The sequence below is a fragment of the Hylobates moloch genome, unplaced genomic scaffold (genome assembly GCF_009828535.3).
Source record: "Hylobates moloch isolate HMO894 unplaced genomic scaffold, HMol_V3 SCAFFOLD_1, whole genome shotgun sequence".
Taxonomy (NCBI): Eukaryota; Metazoa; Chordata; class Mammalia; order Primates; family Hylobatidae; genus Hylobates; species Hylobates moloch.
The window spans coordinates 4240719-4259131 of NW_026652276.1; the positions used below are offsets into that span (position 1 = coordinate 4240719).

Here is an 18413-nt window from a genome sequence, read left to right on the forward strand (position 1 = left end):
TGTAGGCACAAACCTCCCATTTTGGGTGTAAAAAGCTGGTTCTTAACCACTTTGTCTTTTTAATTTTTTTTTTATTTTTACTTTTGGAGATAGTTTCACTCTGTTGCCCAGGCTGGCATGCAGTGGCATGATCTCAGCTCACTGCAACCTCTGCCTCCCAGGTTCAAGCAATTCTCCTGCCTCAGCTAGGATTATAGGTGCATGCCACCATGCCTGGCTAATTTTTTTGTATTTTTAATAGAGATGAGGTTTCTCCGTGTTGGTCAGGCTGGTCTCGAACTCCTGACCTCAAGTGATCCGCCCGGCTCAGCCTTCCAAAGCACTGGGATTCCAGGCTCCAGCCACTGCGCTGCCCTCTTTTGGCATTCTTGCTATAAAATTGGTATTTATATCTTCCTCCCATTCTGTGCTCCCCCAACCCTGCAGGAAGGTGGATTCTTCAAGGGAATTGGGGAGAAGAGAAGCACATTCATGTATTTCCACATTCTGCCTCCATCTCACGAGTTACACCATTCCCAGCACGTCACCACCCCCAGACCTTTGGTTACCAGCTTGGGGGCAGAGGATAAGGACGTCATTGAAAAATAGAGAGATTCTCAAGTCTCCAGAGTGCCAGGGCCCAGCCGAGCATGCTGGCAGCTTCCAGGGAGGTGGCCACGCCCCAGAGGAAGTGGTTGCATGGAGGAAGAATCTCAGAGGAGGCTTGGACGTGGCAGAGCAACGCTGGTCCCGTGTTAGGACTGGCTAGTCCATCCTGCAGGGATGAGGGGCAGAGCCTCAGCAGAAGCCCAGGCCAGTGTCCCCCCTCTAGCATAAGAATCCCCCACTCCCACAGGGCGGAGGAACCACTGTGATGGCGGAGTTTATTTCCCAGCAGCCCCGTGGGATGGGACCCAGACTAGAAGTTAGGGTGAGTTTGGAGGACATAAATTGAGCTGGCTTCCTGTATACTGGCTGTGTGGAGTGATGTTCACGGCAACAGATTTCCATGTCCTCAGCCTCAGGCCCAACCCTGCTACCCCAGCCGTACTCAGAGGCTCTGGAACTCTTACCTGGAGGAGACTCTTCTGTTACCACCAAGCCAGGACATTTCGTGACTAGCGTCTCCTGAGGAATTTGGGAGGACGAAGAGGAAGTCCACCTCCCTGTCCTGCACCTGGAGTCTCCTATGTCCACGGAGGCCACGCCCACCCCGCCCTCAGGTGGCGTCAGCCCCGGATCTGACCCCGGACTGGCTCACACCGAGTTGCCTCTGGCCAGTGCAGGGCTCAGCCAGGGTTGGCTTCCAGCTGACAGTGGGAGGAATTAATTCATCTGACCGAAATATTCTTTTCTCTTCTGGGCTGTTGGTTGTTCAAGTGCAACAAAGATTCAATACAGCTCCAAGGAAAGAGCCAAGAAAAACATTCCGTGCCAGAGTGAGACCCTGGAAGTGAAACCCCGGAACAAAGCTGAAAACGGGCTCCAGTTGGGTGCCAGCAAACGCAGGACTGGAATGTAACTTCCGGCAGCACGCAGGTGCTCCCGGGTCACCTGCTTTGTGGTCCAGCCTCCTGCCCTGCCCCAGGTGACCACATGACCCCCGTGGACTTTACCCTGACACCTTCTGGGAGGAGAAGAGGCCTGACCTTGGGGCTGGGGTCCAGTGGGCATTGCCCTGGTCCAAGGCTGCTGCTCTGGACCTCTGCTCTGCGGCTGTTTTCCACTGGAGCAGAGGCTCCTCCTGTCCTGCCTGTGGAGGGAAGCAAACCTTCCCCTGGACCAGAGAGAGGAGAAAGCGGAGACAGGTAGCAACGCTGTGGACTGGTGATGGCAGGCTCTTCAGCTCCCTGCATGTGACCGGGCCTGGGGAACAGGTGAGTCACTGTTTAAACCTCCGTGCACTTTGCGGAGTGTCTGCCTCTGTGTGTGTGTGTCTGCTTCTCTGTGTGTGTGTCTCTGTGTGTCTGTGTGCTCACATGTTTGTACCCGTGTCTGTATTTGTTTGTGTGTGTGCATGTGCCCATGTGTGTATAATCAAAGGACAAAGCTGGGGCGGAGACTTCCTAGTTCAGATTTCTGATGGCTCACCAAGTCGGATTCCCAGAAGGAGATTCTTATTTGAATTTTTCTTCGGGAAAGTTCCAGTTTTAAGGTCTTGGAAAAAAGAAAAAAAAAAACTTCTGGTAATAAGAAGAACTCTTCAAGGAATCCATTTCAAATGACATCAGAATTTCTAATTTAATACCCAGTGATATCTAGGAAGCTTGTCAGGTTTTCTTGTAAACTTCTTTTTACAATCTACATTTTGTTTTCTGTATCAGATGGCTGCATTCTGAATGCAATGTACTGGTGTACCTCTCGTAATCTCAATATTCTTCACAGGCCCAGGCAAGGGTGACACAGGAGCACAGTTGGCAATAGACTCATCAACCAGACCCTTCCCTGGAATGGCCCGTTCCCCACAAAAAAACCTAATGTGGGATTTGCTCTCCGTTTTTTTTCCTTTAGTGGAAGGGAGGTGCAAGAGATTAAAAAGCCCCAAGTTAAGATTACTGGAGGAGCTCCAATCTTGAATATGGTGTTCCTGAAAACATCTTTGTCTTTAATAACCTAATAACGTCTTTGACTACTAATAACCCCATCTTGATTAAATTCTGGAGGTGGGGGTCAGGTGCCACACTTTTAATTTTGTCTTTGGACAGAAGGCTCCAACCTTTCATTATTGAAAGCTTACAACACTCAATCACACAAAAAGTTATATAAGAAAATGTTTACTGCAGTCTTATTACAGAGAAAAAATTAAAACTAAGTAAAAATCCAGTATTAGGAAAATGGTTCAGCAAGTTGAGATAGTTGTAGAAATGTTATATGTCCATTAAGCATGATTTTGAAGCAATGTGTGAGACTGCCTTTGGTATTATTTTTTACACATAGGATAATAATTTTATGTTGAAACTATGGGTTTTGGTTTGTTTTTAGGAGTCATAGAAAAAAACTAGAAGTAGGCAAAAATACCATTTGTGGTTGTATTGGGGGGTGGAGTTATGAGTAGCTTCTTCTTTTGTATTGACACTTGTATGTTTATAGTAAAATAACTTTTTTTTGTTTTGTTTTTTGGAGACAGAGTCTCGCTCTGTCACCCAGGCTGGAGTGCAATGGTGGGATTTTGATTCACTGCAACCTCTGCCTCCTGGGTTCAAGTGATTTTCCTGCCTCAGCCTCCCGAGTAGCTGGGATTACAAGAGTGCGCCACCACACCCAGCTAATTTTTGTATTTTTAGTAGAGATGGGGTTTCACCGTGTTGGACAGGCTGGTCTCCAACTCCTGACCTCAAGTGATCCACCCGCCTCAGCTTCTCAAAGTGCCTTTACAGGCATGAGCCACTGCGACCAGCCCAAAAATAAAATAACTTTATTAAACAAAGAGACATATCATTGTCAAAGGAATGAGACGCTGGCATCCCAGTAGTCACAGTGCATTCCTTCGGAGTCCACCTGTTTCAGTTAATTCAGACATGTTTCAGGCCACAGATTTTTTGACTTAGGAAAGGTTTTATTAACCTGTGCAAATAAATAGCAAAGAGAACTTGAAGGGTTATCTCTGTTTATTTTTAATTATTTTTTATTTCAATAGATTTTAGGGGAACAGGTGGTATTTGGTTACAGGAATATGTTCTTTAGTGATTTCTGAGATTTTGTTGCACCCCTATACCAGAGCAGTGTACACTGTAGCCATTGAGTAGTCTTTTTTCCCTCACCCCGCCCCCGCTACCCTTTCCCCTTCCGCCAAAGAGTGGAAAGTCTGGGCTGTGCCTTGACCTCTGAGAGCCTGTCCCCAGCTGACTTGAGCAGATCATCTGCTGGACTAAGTTCCCACCCCAGGCACTCTCACTTTGCCTCAGATGCTGTCTTAGTCTGTTTGTGCTGCTTTAACAGAATTCCTGAGACAGAAATGTATAAAGAACAAAGATTTGTTTCTTATGGTTCTGGAGGCTGAGAAGTCCAAGGCCAAGGGGTCTACATCTGTTGAGGGCCTTCTTGCTGTGTCATCCCACAGCGGAAGGTGAAAGGGCAAGAGAACACGCAAGCTCGTGGACGTGCAAGACTGCAGCAGTGTTAATCTGTGCTGGGCGTGGATTAACGGGGGCAGAGTCCTCATGACCCAACCACCTTCCATTAGGCCCCACCTCCCAGCATGGTTGCACTGGGGACTAAGTTTCCAAATCTGCTTTTTGGAGGATCCATGCAAACCATAGCTGGCCCCAAGAAATCATCCTCAATCCAGGTGGAAATTTCAAAGCACAGATGCTGTGTTATGTGCTCTTCATGCTTGGCCTCATTCGTTCATTTCTTAGAATCTATTGAGTACTTACTATGTGCTAGACACTGTTCCCAGCTCTAAGGAAAACAGAATTCTAGCAGTGATTCCTAGTCTTGGCTGCATACTGAAATCACCTGGAGAGCTTTTCTTTCTCTTTCTTTCTTTCTTTCTTTCTTTCTTTCTTTCTTTCTTTCTTTCTTCTTTCTTTCTTTCTTTCTTTCTTTCTTTCTTTCTTTCTTTCTTTCTTTCAGAAACACAGATGGAAAACTTAATGTTATGTTTTTTATCTGTCTCTGAAGCCAGCATCATACTTGATGGTGAAACTTGAGTATTTCCATCTAAGATGGGGTTCCAGGCATGTTTGGGATAACCACCCGAGACTACTATGTGGAACCCTTCTTCTCTGACAGGTAGAGAGCCCTAAACCCTCCTGTTCTGACTTCATGATTCTCAGTCACTTTCTGTCTGGAATGATCTTCTTGGTATCTAGGACTCAGTCCTATTTGTTTCGAGATTGATTCCAAACTTGATTCCCTCCCCTCTTATCCCTGCAGGGCAGACCAGACCAGTCTGTGGCCGTGGCTCCTTACTGGGGGCAGTGAGGGCATGTGGGCTGCTTCCAACCACTCCTGCTTTTCTTCTTTCCTTTTCAAAATTCCTCCCCTTCCCCGTTTAGGGAGCCTCCCTCTTGCCCACTGTGGTGAGGAAGGGAGATGAGACTCTGATCCCAGGACCAGCTACCCCTGATGGGTTTCATATTGATTGTGGGGAGCTTCTCTTCCTAGATAATAAACACAAAGTGATAACATTAGAACATTATTAGAATGTCACCATTTTGCAACACCCTAGTGAAATAGTGGGTCGAAGTAATAGTCTTCAATGACTGCCAACATCACAGAGACAACTGGACATTATTTGCCTTCTGCGGGAAGTGCACACACACTCTCATGGCAATCTTGCCAAAAAATAGCCTGTATCTAATCAGGTTTATGTCCTGAACCACCGCGGTATCAAAAATACAGAGTTCACAGGACTCTATTCAATAACATAGGGGTGCAATCAGCAACATCCGTACTGGAAATCCACAAGACAACCTGATTTCTTCAACACATGAACAGCAAAGAAAAAAAAAAAAAAGCCTGTATCTGTACTGAGATTTGCAGATGATAGGATGCCTGGGATCTGCTTTACACAATACCCTGCTGGGGGGAGGTTTGGGAGTGTGAGTGATACAAATGGCTGAGCTGATTACCGGGGAAGTGGGAGGTGGGTCCATCGGCCCATCAGACCATTCTCTCTATTGTGGTGTGTACATGAAAGTTTCTATGATGAAAAAATACATAGGGGTTGCCCACATTTATTTTGATCACAAAGTTGGTTTTCTCTGGGGCATACTACTGTGGGTTCTGAGGCTTTAGACACAATGGGAATGTGTCTACTATTATTTTGAGATCACTGAGACACCAACCTTTTTTTAGGTAGATTTTTTCTGAAACACAAACTTTAATCCATGAACAACCACTCAAGAAATGCTCAGATGCTTTTTACCTCTCCTTGCATTAGATACTTTGGGGACAAGTAATAGATTTGTAAAAATTGAAAGTAATGGAAGGAGGACAATAAGCCCTGAGACCGTCACATGTAATCACTGCTTTTCAGGGTCTGCAATGACCTGTGCCTGGAGCTTTCCAAGCAAAGCTCCTTTTGTTCCTTACCCCAGACCTAAAAATGGACCTAAAAATTGCAGATGGGGAGATGGGGCATGGGGTGCAGAGGGGAGCGGGAGTGTGGACCCAGGTGGCCTCTGAGTTGGGAGCTCTGTATCGGGCCATCTGCTCCTGACTGAGAAGCAGCCCCGGGTTGAGCTTGCTGAGATGATGTGGCTCAGATGTTCCACTTGCTTCAGACGGTTGTGATTCTTTGCAGGGCATGGCGCAGGCACACAGGACCCCCCAGCCCAGGGCTGCCCCCAGCCAGCCCCGTGCGTTCAAGCTGGTTCTCCTGGGAAGTGGCTCCGTGGGTAAGTCCAGCTTGGCTCTTCGGTACGTGAAGAATGACTTCAAGAGTATCCTGCCTACAGTGGGCTGTAAGTGAGGGCAGAGCACCCCTTTGTTGGTCTTCGGTGCAGAAGTCTGGGCTGCTGACCCACACCTGGGGCAGATGGGGACGAGGCCCGCCTAGGAATCCCCATGCTGGGACCTTGAGCTGCCTGTGTCCAGTGCGTGAGGGGAGGGGGCGAGGTCCGTGAGGGGAGCCACAGAATCTACAAAGACAGGAAGTGCCCTTGGCTCTGGGTCAGGTTTCAGCTCAGCTGGAGTCTGCAGGCGGTGGGGATTCTGGGGTAGGACCTCTGGCCCCGAAGGGTTGGGCTGGGTGCGAGGGATTGTGCTGGTGGCAGGGAGAGCCGGGAAGAAGCCTCCTGGGCCCTGGGCACTCAGCGGCCTAAACCAGCTGTCCTCTCCCAGCACCCAGGCCGCCCTCCTGCTAACACTGCTCCCTTGCTTTACTTACCCCACCAGCATCTTCCTTCCTGCCTGGACTTGGTTTACCAGCCTGGCCTGATTGGGGGTGGGAGGATCATTGTTGGGGGTGAGCAGGGAGGGAGACCTTCTCGCTGTGTTTCTTAAAAAGGCTGACCTGTCATGAAGCTCAGGAGTAACTGTATGGGGCATCTGCAGGCTGCTGGCCTCCTTCCCATCCTGCTGTGGGCACAGCCTGCCTAGGCAGTGAAACCCAGTTTTCACCTGACATGGGGAAAGCCAGCGTGTTCTTTATGCCCATCCCCCCTGGGGGAGCACATGTAGAATCAGGGCCTCGGTTTCAAATTTGGACTCTGACATGGATAAGCTGCACATCTCCAAATTCACTCATTCATTTACTCATGTAACAGGCATCTGTTGAGCATGAACCCTTTTGCAGGCCTGCGTTAGGTGGGATGGATTCTATAACCGGCTAAACAGATGCACCAAACACAGAAACACAATTGCAAGATGTGGCACATGACGTTAGCTATTAGGGAGCCCTTCCATTTTCTCAGGGGGGTGGTTCCTGAAGGATCCCCAGGGGATACAGGGGAATTGGCAGGAGTCTGCCTGGCCCGACTCCCAGCGCTAGTGGTGAGAAGGGCCAGAGTGATGGTGAGAGGCTGTCTGCAGAGGGGGATCCTGGGGAGAGAGTCAAGGTTAGCCTGGGGTGAGCAGCACAATCCTCTTCTCCATTAGCAAGGAGATCTGTACCCCTCACGCCCCAAGTCCTGATATTGGACTTGGCTCCCTTTACAAATACATCAAAGTGCCAAGGCTGGCCTGAGGGTGGCCTCAGTTGAGAATAGAGAACACAGATGAGGGCCTCACCAGGCCTGGATGTCGAGAGCTTTGTACCTGGGTGGCTGGTATTCAAGATGCAGAGAGAGGCAGCCGGTGTCAGGCCAGGTGAGCTGGACTGGGGATGGATCTCACTCTGAGACGGAGGTCTGCACACTGTGGCTCTCTGGCTGTTCTGGTTGTTTTGTGAGTAAGGTTCTGTGGAGACACAACTCTACCTTACATTACAGGTTCTTACCCTCTGTAAATGATATTCTTGCTGTTCCTCCTCCTCTATTCACTCTAAAACGGCAGCAGGGTTGAGTGGTTGCAGCAGTGACCCCATGGCCAGTAAAACCTAAAGTATTTGCTACAGGGCCTTTTACAGAAGGACTCCGTGACGCTGCCCTAGCAGAGCCTTCAGGTGCCAGCGCCCAAAGGCACTCACTGGGTCAGCGCAAGCAGGGCTGAGAGATTCCGAGATGCCCGGTTGGAGTGTAGGAGGGTGCTTTGGATTCATTGAGACGTGCTTGGATGTGCTCAGCCCACAGACAACTGTACCCACAGAGCACCCACCTTCCTTGGGTGGGGGTGGGGGGGTGATGTGTGGGGTCCGTGGAGCTTCAAGGTGGTGCTGGGCATTCTGTATTTTACAGGTGAGGGGGATGGAGGCCCCGACAGAGGGGCGAGGCCCTAGTTCCTCTCATTCCAGCAAGCCAGGGTCCAAGCGTCCCCCTCACACCTGCCCTGCCTGTCCCAGTTGCCCGCCCTCTCTTCAGGGGGCCTACCAGGATCAGTGGGGTGAGCAAAGCTGGGCTTGCTGGGGAGTCCTAGGCCAGGTTGGGGGTCTTTGCTTGGGGGGCAGGCCTGTATGTCTCACTCTACTCCTGGTCCTCTGCCTGGCCCCTGAGGGGCCATCCCCCTGCCGGCAGCTTTCACATGAAAGCCAGGGCCTCCCTTCCTCCAAGCCCCTCTCTTCCAGGCCCGAGTTTATCTCCTCTCTCCGAGGGGAAGGACCGTTCTACAGGCTGGGCTCTGCCTTTCACCCAGAACTGGTGTGTGGAGTCTTTGTTCCCACTCTGGGTCTCTGTGATGGGGCAGGGGTGGGAGGCTGTGGGCTGTGGCCCGTGGCACAATGGGGAGAGGAGGAGAACAGCCAGATTAGGTTAGCCTGTGGCTCACAAGCTGCTTTCATCCCATCAGCCTCCAACCCTGGGGTCCGCACTTTTGTGTTGAGCACCTCTGTGTGTGGGCAGCCGTGCCGGGTTGCGGGGGCAGAAATGTGGAAGCTCCTTCCTTTGCTGTTGGCTGAGCCCCCTGTGGGAATGACGGTCTCCTCTGCTTCCATCCGAGTGTCTGCGTCACACCTTGGGATAATATTACAGCTTTTGGAGGTAGATATTACTATAACTATGGATAGATGTCATGCAATTTATTATTAAAATTATGTTAATTTGTTTGAGACAGAGTCTTGCTCTGTCACCCAGGCTGGAGTGCAGTGGCTCACGGGAACCTCTGCCTCCTGGGCTCAAGCCATCCTCCCACCTTAGCCTCCAGAGTAGCTGCGATCACAGGTGCACACCACCATAGCCGGCTGATTTTTATATTTTTTGTAGAGATAGGGTTTTGCCATGGTGTGCACCACCGCACCCAGCCTATGTTAATTATTTTATTTTATTTTATTTTGAGACAGAGTCTCGCTCTGTCGCCCAGACTGGAGTGCAGTGGTGCGACCTTGGCTCACTGCAACCTCCGCCTCCTGGGTTCAAGTGATTCTCCTGCCTCAGCCTCCTGAGTGGCTGGGATTACAGTTGCGTACTACCATGCTGAATTTTGTATTTTTAGTAAAGATGGGGTTTCACCATGTTGGTCAGGCTGGTTTCGAACTCCTGACCTCAAGCAATCCACCAGCCTTGGCCTCCCAAAGTGTATGTTAATTATTAATCATCATCATAATCATTACGTGATCATATATTATAAATGTGGGTATCGCCACTTTTAGGATGAAGAGATGGGATGTGCTCATTCCTTTAACTTACGTGCTTTGGGGGAAGAGTGATCTGTGTTGCACGAAAACCCTTTGAGAGCAGACACTCCTGCTTCTTTTGTCACGTGTGGCTTCAGCTTTTATCAACACTGGGCTCCTGCCCAGGGGAGAGGGTGGGCCAGGAGCAGAGCCTCAGAGGAGAATGGGAGCGCTGTCCTCACAGGCAGCCTGGAAATGCAGGAGGCAGCGCGCCCAGTGCTTGGCTGCAGGAACCCCGAGGGAGGGACGGGATGGATGGCCGCAGGCATGCCGCTCCTTCCCTCCCTCTGGATTTTTTCCCTGTGAAATGGGAGTGTAAACGCCTCCCTGGAGTGGGCTCTCCATGAAAGGTTGCTGTTACCCTGGGTGGCTTAAGGTCACCAAGGCTGGCCCTGTCCGAGGGGTCAGCCTTCAGGAGGACTGCCTCAGGTCCCTGGGGCCCTCCCGAGGGTCTGGTTCAGTTGACAGGTGCGTGGGGTAGGGCCCACAGCAGGACATGACACAGGCAGTGGGCTCAGCTCCTGGCAAGACACCATCCATCCAGAGGAAGCAGGAAGCAGAACCAGAAAGGGACACAGACTCAAGCCCTGAAACTGGAAAACCAACGTGCTGGCCGGTGCCACAAGAGCAGGCAGGAGCAGAGGCAGAGGGGACGGGAGTCCAAGTGAGCGCAGCCTCCCGCCCACCCCCGCCAGGGCCTGTTGCGGAGGTGGCAGCTTCAGGAGCCCCTGCTGTGTCAGGGATGGGGGCTGGCGCTCCCCATGGACTGCCCCCACCGTCCTAACGGGCCACAGCAGGGGAGATTCTGGGTGCTGCTGACTTTCTGCATGACATCTTTTGGAAGGATGGTGACATCTAGTGCTTGTGTGCACATTTGCCAGCTGAAGCCACGACTAACCCCAGACTTGTTGGGCTTTTTGTAGGAAGGGGACGGTGACAAACTGGTACTGAGCACATTCAACTTGGCACCAGCTGACTTCCCTTCTAAACTGAGAACGTGGCTGACGTCCTACAGCCCCTAGAAAATAAGTTTCCATTTCGTGTTCCTTTCAATTTGTCGTCAGCTCACTATCTTTACAAAAAAGCCAAGTGCTACAGAGAGGGCTTCAATGAGCAGAATCGGCTGTTTATTTAAATTAAAAGGTAAAAAAGCAAAACCACTTATATGATGTTAACATTGAGTAGAGCAGCTGGGTGCAGTGGCTCATGCCTGTAATCTCAGCACTTTGGGAGGCCGAGGTGGGCAGATTGCCCGAGCTCAGGAGTTTGATACCAGCCTGGGCAACATGGTGAAACTGCGTCTCTATTAAAAAAAAGATTAAAATTAAAAAAATAAAATTTAGTAGAGGAACTTTTTTTTTTTTTTTTTAAAGATGGGGTGTCATTCTGTTGCCCAGGCTGGAGTGCAGTGGTACGATCACAGCTCACTGTAGCCTCAACCACCTGGGCTCAAGCAATCCTCCACCTCCGTCTCTTTGTAGCTGGGACCACAGGTGTGTGCCACCATACCCAGCTAATTTTTTCATTTTTTGTAGAGACAAGGTTTCACTATGTTGCCCAGACTGGTCTTGAACTCCTGGGCTAGAGTGATCTTCCCTCCTTTGCCTCCCAAAATGCTGGGATTACAGGCATGAGCCACTGTACCCAGTCAAAACTTTATTTTTTAATTACATTTTGGCTTTAGCCATGGAGATATAGAAAATGTGGTTAGTGGGTTTCTGAAAAAGGATATGGCAATAAATTCATGCTGTCTTCTGGGTCGGAGCCAAGGAGTGCACGAGACTAGGTTGCCTCAGATACCTGTCCAGGGGCCCACCTCAGGGCCTTACATCTCTGCAGGGAAGGGAAGGGTCTGTGTTCTGTAAATAGCCAAACATTGACTATTATTATGTATTACCATTGCTTGGACTAAAACCCATGCCCTCCTTGGGAATTCGCTGGGATTTTACATTAGTGTCAATTCAACCACCAGCCGTCATTTTCTTTCCTTCCCCTCCCCTCTCCTCCCCATCCGTTCCCTTCCCTCTTCTTTCCTCTTCTTTTTTTGAGGCAGAGTCTCACTCTGTCTCCTGCTGCCCAGGCTGGGGTGCAGTGGCACAATCTCGGCTCGCTGCAACCTCCACCTCCTGGGTTCAAGTGATTCTCCTGCCTCGGCCTCCTGAGTAGCTGGGACTACAGGGGTGCACCAGCACACCTGGCTAATTTTTGTATTTTTCGTAGAGACAGGGTTTCACCATGTTGGTCAGGCTGGTCTCAAACTCGACCTCAAGTGATCCACCCACCTCGGCCTCCCAAAATGCTGGGATTACAGGCATGAACCACTGTGCCCGGCCTCCAGCCATCATTTTCAACATGGAAAAGGAAAATATGAGAGGCTAAGATCGGTAAATGGAGGGAGAAAACCTGAGTTTTATGCTCACGTGTCACCCTGCGCCAGCTTTTAATATAAAACCAAATTCAAACTGAGAAATGTGATCTGAAGTGATGGGAAACAGAAAGATGTTGATAAAAGGCCCACGTTTTAAGACAAGTGCACAAAGAGCAAAGAAGACAGAAAGAAGAAGCAAAATTAATGTGCCCTTTCTCTCCTTGCCCAGGCGATTTAACAGCCACCCTGGGTGAAGGGCACCATTACCTCCTGCTATGATGAGGAAGCTGAGACTTAGAAAATTTAAGCAAGCTGCCATCAGATCAGCTGATGGGTCTACATTTACGGCCTGGGCACGGTCTTCCTTCTGGCACCATTGTCAATCCAGTGGAGCATCTGGTGTGTTCAGAGGTTTATAGCCAGTTCAGTCCTGACAGTTGCCCCATCCAAGCCGGAAATCACTGGTCCTACTGTGTGGATGGAGACTGCAGCTTTGTTTGACCCGGGGAGTTGGTCTGACTTCAAGTTCCTGGACCTGCAGGGAACTGCAGGACGTGTGGGCAGAAGAGCCCAGGCAGTGGCTTCCGTTTCAGAAGAGGTTGTCTCATGAGAGAGAAGCACGGTCTTGCTGCATCATGCTGGAAAACTCTGTCTAGCCTCCAGTTCTCTGTCTAGTGGGTGAAATTGTGTTTTTCCCACCCGTAAAGAGGCGATTAAGTCCTAACCCCCGGAATCCGTGAGTGCGACCTTATTTGGAGCGAGGGTCTTTGCAGATGTAATTAATTAAGGCCAACAAGCTGGAACTTAGGATGGCCCTTAAGTCCAGTGACTGACGTCTTTATAAGAAGGGGAGAGGACACAGCTACAGAGGGGCAGCCACATGAAGACAGAGCCAGAGATGGGGGTGATGCAGCCACCAGGAACACCGGAGTTGCCAGCAGCCCCTGAAGCTGGAGGAGGCCTGGAATGGATTCTCCTTCAGTCTCCGGAAGGAATCAACCCAGCCAACGCATCAGTTTCGGACCTCTGGCCTCCAGAACTGCAGGAAGAAATCTGCTAATTTGAGCCACCAGGCTCATGGGACTTTGTTTTGGCAGCCGCAGGACACCCATGTGCTGTCCTTGGAGTGAAATTTTTTATTTTAAACATGTGGCTCCATTTGCCAGAATCTCCCCAACAGACTCCAAACCCAGCCCAGGGTCTAGGCAGGGTAGCGGCTTTGACAGGAGTCTGTCGGTGCCGGTGGCTCCTCCATGCCCCAGACACCTTGTCTTCCCCCGCCCCGTCCTCTCCAGTTCTGTGTATAACACATCCCTGGCAAGCCACACACGATGGGACAAAACATTTTGGAGATCTATAAAATAATCATTTTAAAATCATATCACTTTGGAAAGCAAAGGGTAGAAAATCTTTAAATGAACAGTGCATTGCCCAATATGTTAAAGTGCTTGGGGGTACTTTTGTGTGTGTGCATGCGTGTGTGTGTTAAGCAGGTACATGGCTGAGTAAGACAAAGCCCCTGCCTTCCTGGGGGAGACAGGCGGAGAACACAGGAGGCCTCGCCTCTGGGTGTGTATGGGGTGCAGGGAGGCTTCCGTGGAGGCAGGGACCCAGCAGCCCTTCCGGGGTTGCCACTGGAAGATCTCAGAGGACGCCGAAGAGTTTTCTAGGTGAAGAAGAGGAGGGACACCATGCAGAGGGGACAGTAGAGAAGGGGGTTGGTGGGGAGCAGCATTGGGAAAGTGGGGAGGTTAGCAGGAGGCGAGGAAGGCCCTGGAGGAGCCTGTGCAATCGTGACTGCCTCTGTGCTAGATGGGTCTGGCCGGTGAGGGGCCAGTGGGCTGGGGGTACCCAGGGCTCTAGGGGTCCCCAGAACCCAGCTGCATCGCTGGAAGCCGGCAGGGACGCGTCGGACTCCCGGTAACTGGAGATCCCTTCCACGGCATATGTAGCCCAGAGCTTTTGTGTTAGGTCCTGGAGAGATTTATCTTCCCATCCAAAGTCTCTCCCAAGGCCCCATAGCAATCACTCCCAACACTTTGCTGGATGTGGAAGGCTCCATCTCCCAGAAGAACTGTTTGCTCAACCTCCTGGCCATGCGGGCATAGGAGATGCGTGGCCAGCTGTCCCTCTGAGCCCATTGCTGTGCCTGCGGCTTGCCGTGGCCCCACCTGAGCTGCACGTGGCAACCTCGTCCTCTGAGTAAGCCCTCCGGGCCTCCCCGTTTCAGGTGCGTTCTTCACAAAGGTGGTGGATGTGGGCGCCGCCTCTCTGAAGCTTGAGATCTGGGACACAGCTGGCCAGGAGAAGTACCACAGCGTCTGCCACCTCTACTTCAGGGGCGCCAACGCTGCGCTTCTGGTGTACGACATCACCAGGAAGGTAGGGCCCACCTTGAGGCACGTCCCACCCTCCTTCCCAAGCACCTGCCTTCTGGTTTCTCCAGTGCAATGATGCCATGGCGTAATCACAATGAACAGAGACCCCATTAGTGAGCACCAGTCACCTCCTCCAGGATGGCCTCCTGACAACCCCCCATCCTCCTCCACAGTGGGGTTCTGCTCCTCCATGGTCCACAAAGAACATGCCATTGCCATCTGCAACTCAGTAGTTCCTAGTGCTGCATTGGGGTCAGGGTTTGGGGTGGTGACCTGTCCCCCAGACTCTCTTGCACAAAGTGGTCCTTTGAGGACATCGAGGGATGGAAGATTCAGGAGCTCAAGGCCTGACCTGAAATACCCCATGGCTGGCAGTCTCTGGGCCTGGTCAGGGTGAAGGATCTGATGTGTGTCCCAGCAGTTTTCTGCCTGGCCGCACAGGTCACCCAGGACAGGACTGTGCCCTCCTCAGAGGAACGGAGCAGCCCTGCAGGTGTGTCCATGGCCAGTTGGAGTCTGTGACATTTTACACCACGTGACCGACAACACTGGCTTCCCCCCCAGAATAGCTAATGACCGCCTATAAGTTTTGTTTGACGTGACTTTTTTTTTCTTATCTTCCAGGATTCCTTCCTCAAGGCTCAGCAGTGGCTGAAGGACCTGGAGAAGGAGCTGCACCCAGGAGAAGTCCTGGTGATGCTGGTGGGCAACAAGACGGACCTCAGCGAGGAGCGGGAGGTGACCTTCCAGGTACCGCCCAGGAGACTCTGCTCTTCTCTTCCACAGGAGGAGAGAGCCCCGCCTGCCTGTGTCAAGACCTTGGTACTCACACTTCGCCCACACCCGCACACCCTTACACACATGCACACCCTTACACATGTGCACACACACCTCTACACGCCCACATGCATTTGCATACACGCACACCCCCACATTCACTCTCACTTGCACCCACACACATTTACAAGCGAATACACACACATGCACACACACACACACACAACTTTCCACCTGAGTTTCTCTTTTAGTCAAAGATTTCTGGTCTTTCCTGAAAAACTCAGGCCCAGCGCAATGGCAGTTCAAGCCCAGTGGCAGAGGAGCAGGCACAGGGTGGCCGGCAGAGGGAAGGGCAGGGCGGCGGCTGCAGGGTGGGCTCGGCTGGAATGAGAAAAGTGATCTAGTTCCTCAGCAGGGCTCCCTTCCCCACACAGTTTCCAGAAGGGGCTTCTGTGCAAATGTAGCCTCCCTCACCCGAGTTTTATCAGTCCTCCTTCCAGGCAGAGGCAGCGGTCACCAAGATGTCGCTGCTGTCTCTCTTCCACGGCATGCCACCTCCCCCGCCACATTTAGGACGAAGACCATGTAAACAGCTGCAGACAAGTGGCCGATGGGGAGACCCCACACACACTAGAGGCTGGCTCAGGGGAAGACCCAACTCAGGGCTTAGACCGACGGGCGTGCCTCCCAAAGAGAAAAGGCCCCAGCTTCAATGGAGGCTGTGCAGAGATGGAGAAGCGGGGTGATGATTTTGGAGAATCTCGGGGGAGAGCAAGGGGAGCAAAGGGAGACAGCGTCAGTCTGAGCCCTCGTTGCAAGCTGGGGTGGGAGAGGAGAGGGTCCTGGCAGCAGAGCTGTGCCCTCTGAGAGTGGCTAGATGGGCTGCGTGCTCAGGCAGGCACAAAAACACGGGCGCGAGGTTACTCAAAGCCTGGAGGGGCAGCGGGCGGCCAGGGTGGGTTTGGAGCATCTGTCTGGGGAGCTGGCTGAGGGCCTCAGTGGGGACAAACGCAGGGCCGGCCGAGGGATCTCTGGACCAGGACAGGAGGAGTGCATTCATGCTGGTGGATGGTACAAGAGCTGGGGGCATGGCCGGCCACACCTGCTGCCAGCTCCATGTCCCGCTGGAGAGTCAGGAGCCTGAGCTGTGCCCTCTGGGATCCACCACAGGCTCCTCTTCCCGGGAGAGTCCCGGAGGCTGGGGGAGGGGCCTGCACAGCAAGGCCCCCAATCCTTGGCCACCCCCAACTCCTGGGCAAGGCTGTGGCCTTCCATGAATGCTTCTCCCCTGGTCACCCATTGCAAGCCTGCTGTTTTCCAGTTTGCCTTTGCTCTGGGATATCCATTTCTCCCCAGAGGAGAGCTGTGTTGGAAAATGAGGGTTCCCCAGAAGAAGGGCCCACGTGGGTGCCGTCCAGGGGCCTCCCTCTGCCTCTTATGTTTCCTGGGTTCTCAGTTGGTTCTTTGCCCAGCATCAAAGCCCGCAGGTGCCAACAGGCATGGTGGGAGGGGAGCCTGGGGGTGGGGACTTGGCTTTCCCGGCCCTGCAGGAGGGGGAAGGCCTCCCCCAGCCAGCTAGAGGAAGGGCCTCTTCCAGGGAGCACACCTGCCCCTCCCCGGTCCTGGCTGCTCAGGACTGCCGAGAAACACAACTTGGACACGAAACGTGGAGGAGTGCGGGCTCCACGACTGCGGCTTTCTCAGGTCTTACTGTTGGAAGCGAACCAGGTGTCCTTAGGAAACTCTCTTATAAACAACGCTGGATTTTGTGGCTGTTTCCTTCAGGAAGGGAAGGAGTTTGCCGACAGCCAGAAGTTGCTGTTCATGGAAACTTCAGCCAAACTGAACCACCAGGTGCAGGAGGTGTTCAACACCGTGGGTGAGTGGCGTCCCCGTGGGCCAGACAAGGGGGAGGTGCTTGTCCCTGACCAACTTCTCTGGGTCCCTGTTGCTGGTGATGCGGGATCCCATAGAATGTGTCTAGGGACTGGATGGTGACCAGGAGGGACAGGAGGCCCTTGTTCTATGGTTCTGGATAAACATAGGAGAGATGGGTCCCGGGGGGGCTGGTCTGCAGGGCTGTGCTGGGCTGGGTGACTTCCCTCCCTAGCCAGCCCCCTCCTCTTGCTGTTCACAGCCCAAGAGCTACTGCAGAGAGACGACGGGGAGGGCCAGGCCCCGCGGGGGGACGCAGCTGTGGCTCTGAACGCGGGGCCCGCGAGGCAGGCCAAATGCTGTGCCCACTAGGTGCAGCCACTCCAGGGGGCTGTGGGGAGGATGCCCCCTGCCTGGGCCATGGCCAGCTCCAGGTGGATTCTGATTCACTGTCAATGCCGGGTTGCTCCCGAGCCCTAGATGTGCCTGGAAGTTGGCCCCCTTTATAAAAACCACTTCCCATAGCCAGTGGGAACCGCCAGAGGAAGATCTGGCGTCGGATGGCTCCCAGGAAAGTGCTGTGCCCCATCCCCACTGATACCATCTGATTCCCCGATGCCTGTGCCTGTCCCACCTGGACGGTGGCCCCCTCAGCCAGGCAGCCTCTGGACAGAGAGGAAGGAAGGATTGCAAAAGTCCCCGGAGCACATCGACGGTGGGAAGATGCCTTACGCCTGATCTGGGTGGGGGCACTGGCTCGGAGCCTGGGCCCACCTGCTTCTGGGGGGTTGGGGAGCAGGCCCAGATGGAGGTGGTGGTGCCAGGAAGAAATGGAGCGATGACTGTGGGGTGGGCCCAGGATTTCCACATCTTGGTGAAGTTGCCCCTGGGAAGGGGCAGTGGCGCCAGTTCCCTTCCATGGTTTCCCGGCTGGCAATGTGGTGAAGCTGAGTTTCTGTCCAATGGGTAGGAAGATTCTGAGACATTTCGCCTGAGATGTAAGTTGTACACTGCATATGCATTTTTTTCTCCAAAAATTAAATTGCTTTTGACAATCTGGCTTTTGGAAGTTTCTGAGGACAAGGCAGGGCACTGCGCCTGGTGGATGGTCGTAGGTATTTCTGTATAGATTCTGGGAGGGCTCCTGTTAAGTAAATAAGGAAGCAGGCCCATACGGCAGCCTGTGACTAACGTGGGCCTGGCCCAGCTCTGGATGGGATGCATTCCCAGCTGGCGACACTTCTTCATCCTGCCTGCCTCCCTTTACAGAGAAACCCGTGTCTGAGTCTGTTTTTGTGTTGCTGTAAAGGGATACCCGAGGCTGGGTGATTTATGAAGAAAGAGGTTTATTGGGCTCACGGTTCTGCAGGCTGCACAAGATGCA

The 18413-nt window shown here is 52.3% G+C and overlaps 1 protein-coding gene across 1 annotated transcript; it reads left to right on the plus strand.

The window, feature by feature from the left end:
- Positions 1-1594: 1594 nt before the first annotated feature.
- RAB17 (RAB17, member RAS oncogene family) lies at positions 1595-18084 on the plus strand. Its single transcript, XM_032753498.2, has 6 exons — positions 1595-1856; positions 6230-6389; positions 14230-14381; positions 15002-15127; positions 16940-17033; positions 17292-18084. Exons 2-6 carry the CDS (start codon positions 6233-6235, stop codon positions 17399-17401), a joined length of 639 nt encoding a protein of 212 aa, XP_032609389.1. The 5' UTR covers positions 1595-1856; positions 6230-6232; the 3' UTR covers positions 17402-18084.
- The last annotated feature ends 329 nt before the right edge of the window (positions 18085-18413 follow it).

Bases quoted from the DNA above. Each gene is read 5' to 3' on its own strand.
- RAB17 (XM_032753498.2), top strand. From the start codon at position 6,233: ATGGCGCAGGCACACAGGACCCCCCAGCCCAGGGCTGCCCCCAGCCAG. The intron at 15,128-16,939 runs GTACCGCCCAGG...TGTTTCCTTCAG, and splicing joins AGCGGGAGGTGACCTTCCAG to GAAGGGAAGGAGTTTGCCGA. The intron at 17,034-17,291 runs GTGAGTGGCGTC...TGCTGTTCACAG, and splicing joins GGAGGTGTTCAACACCGTGG to CCCAAGAGCTACTGCAGAGA.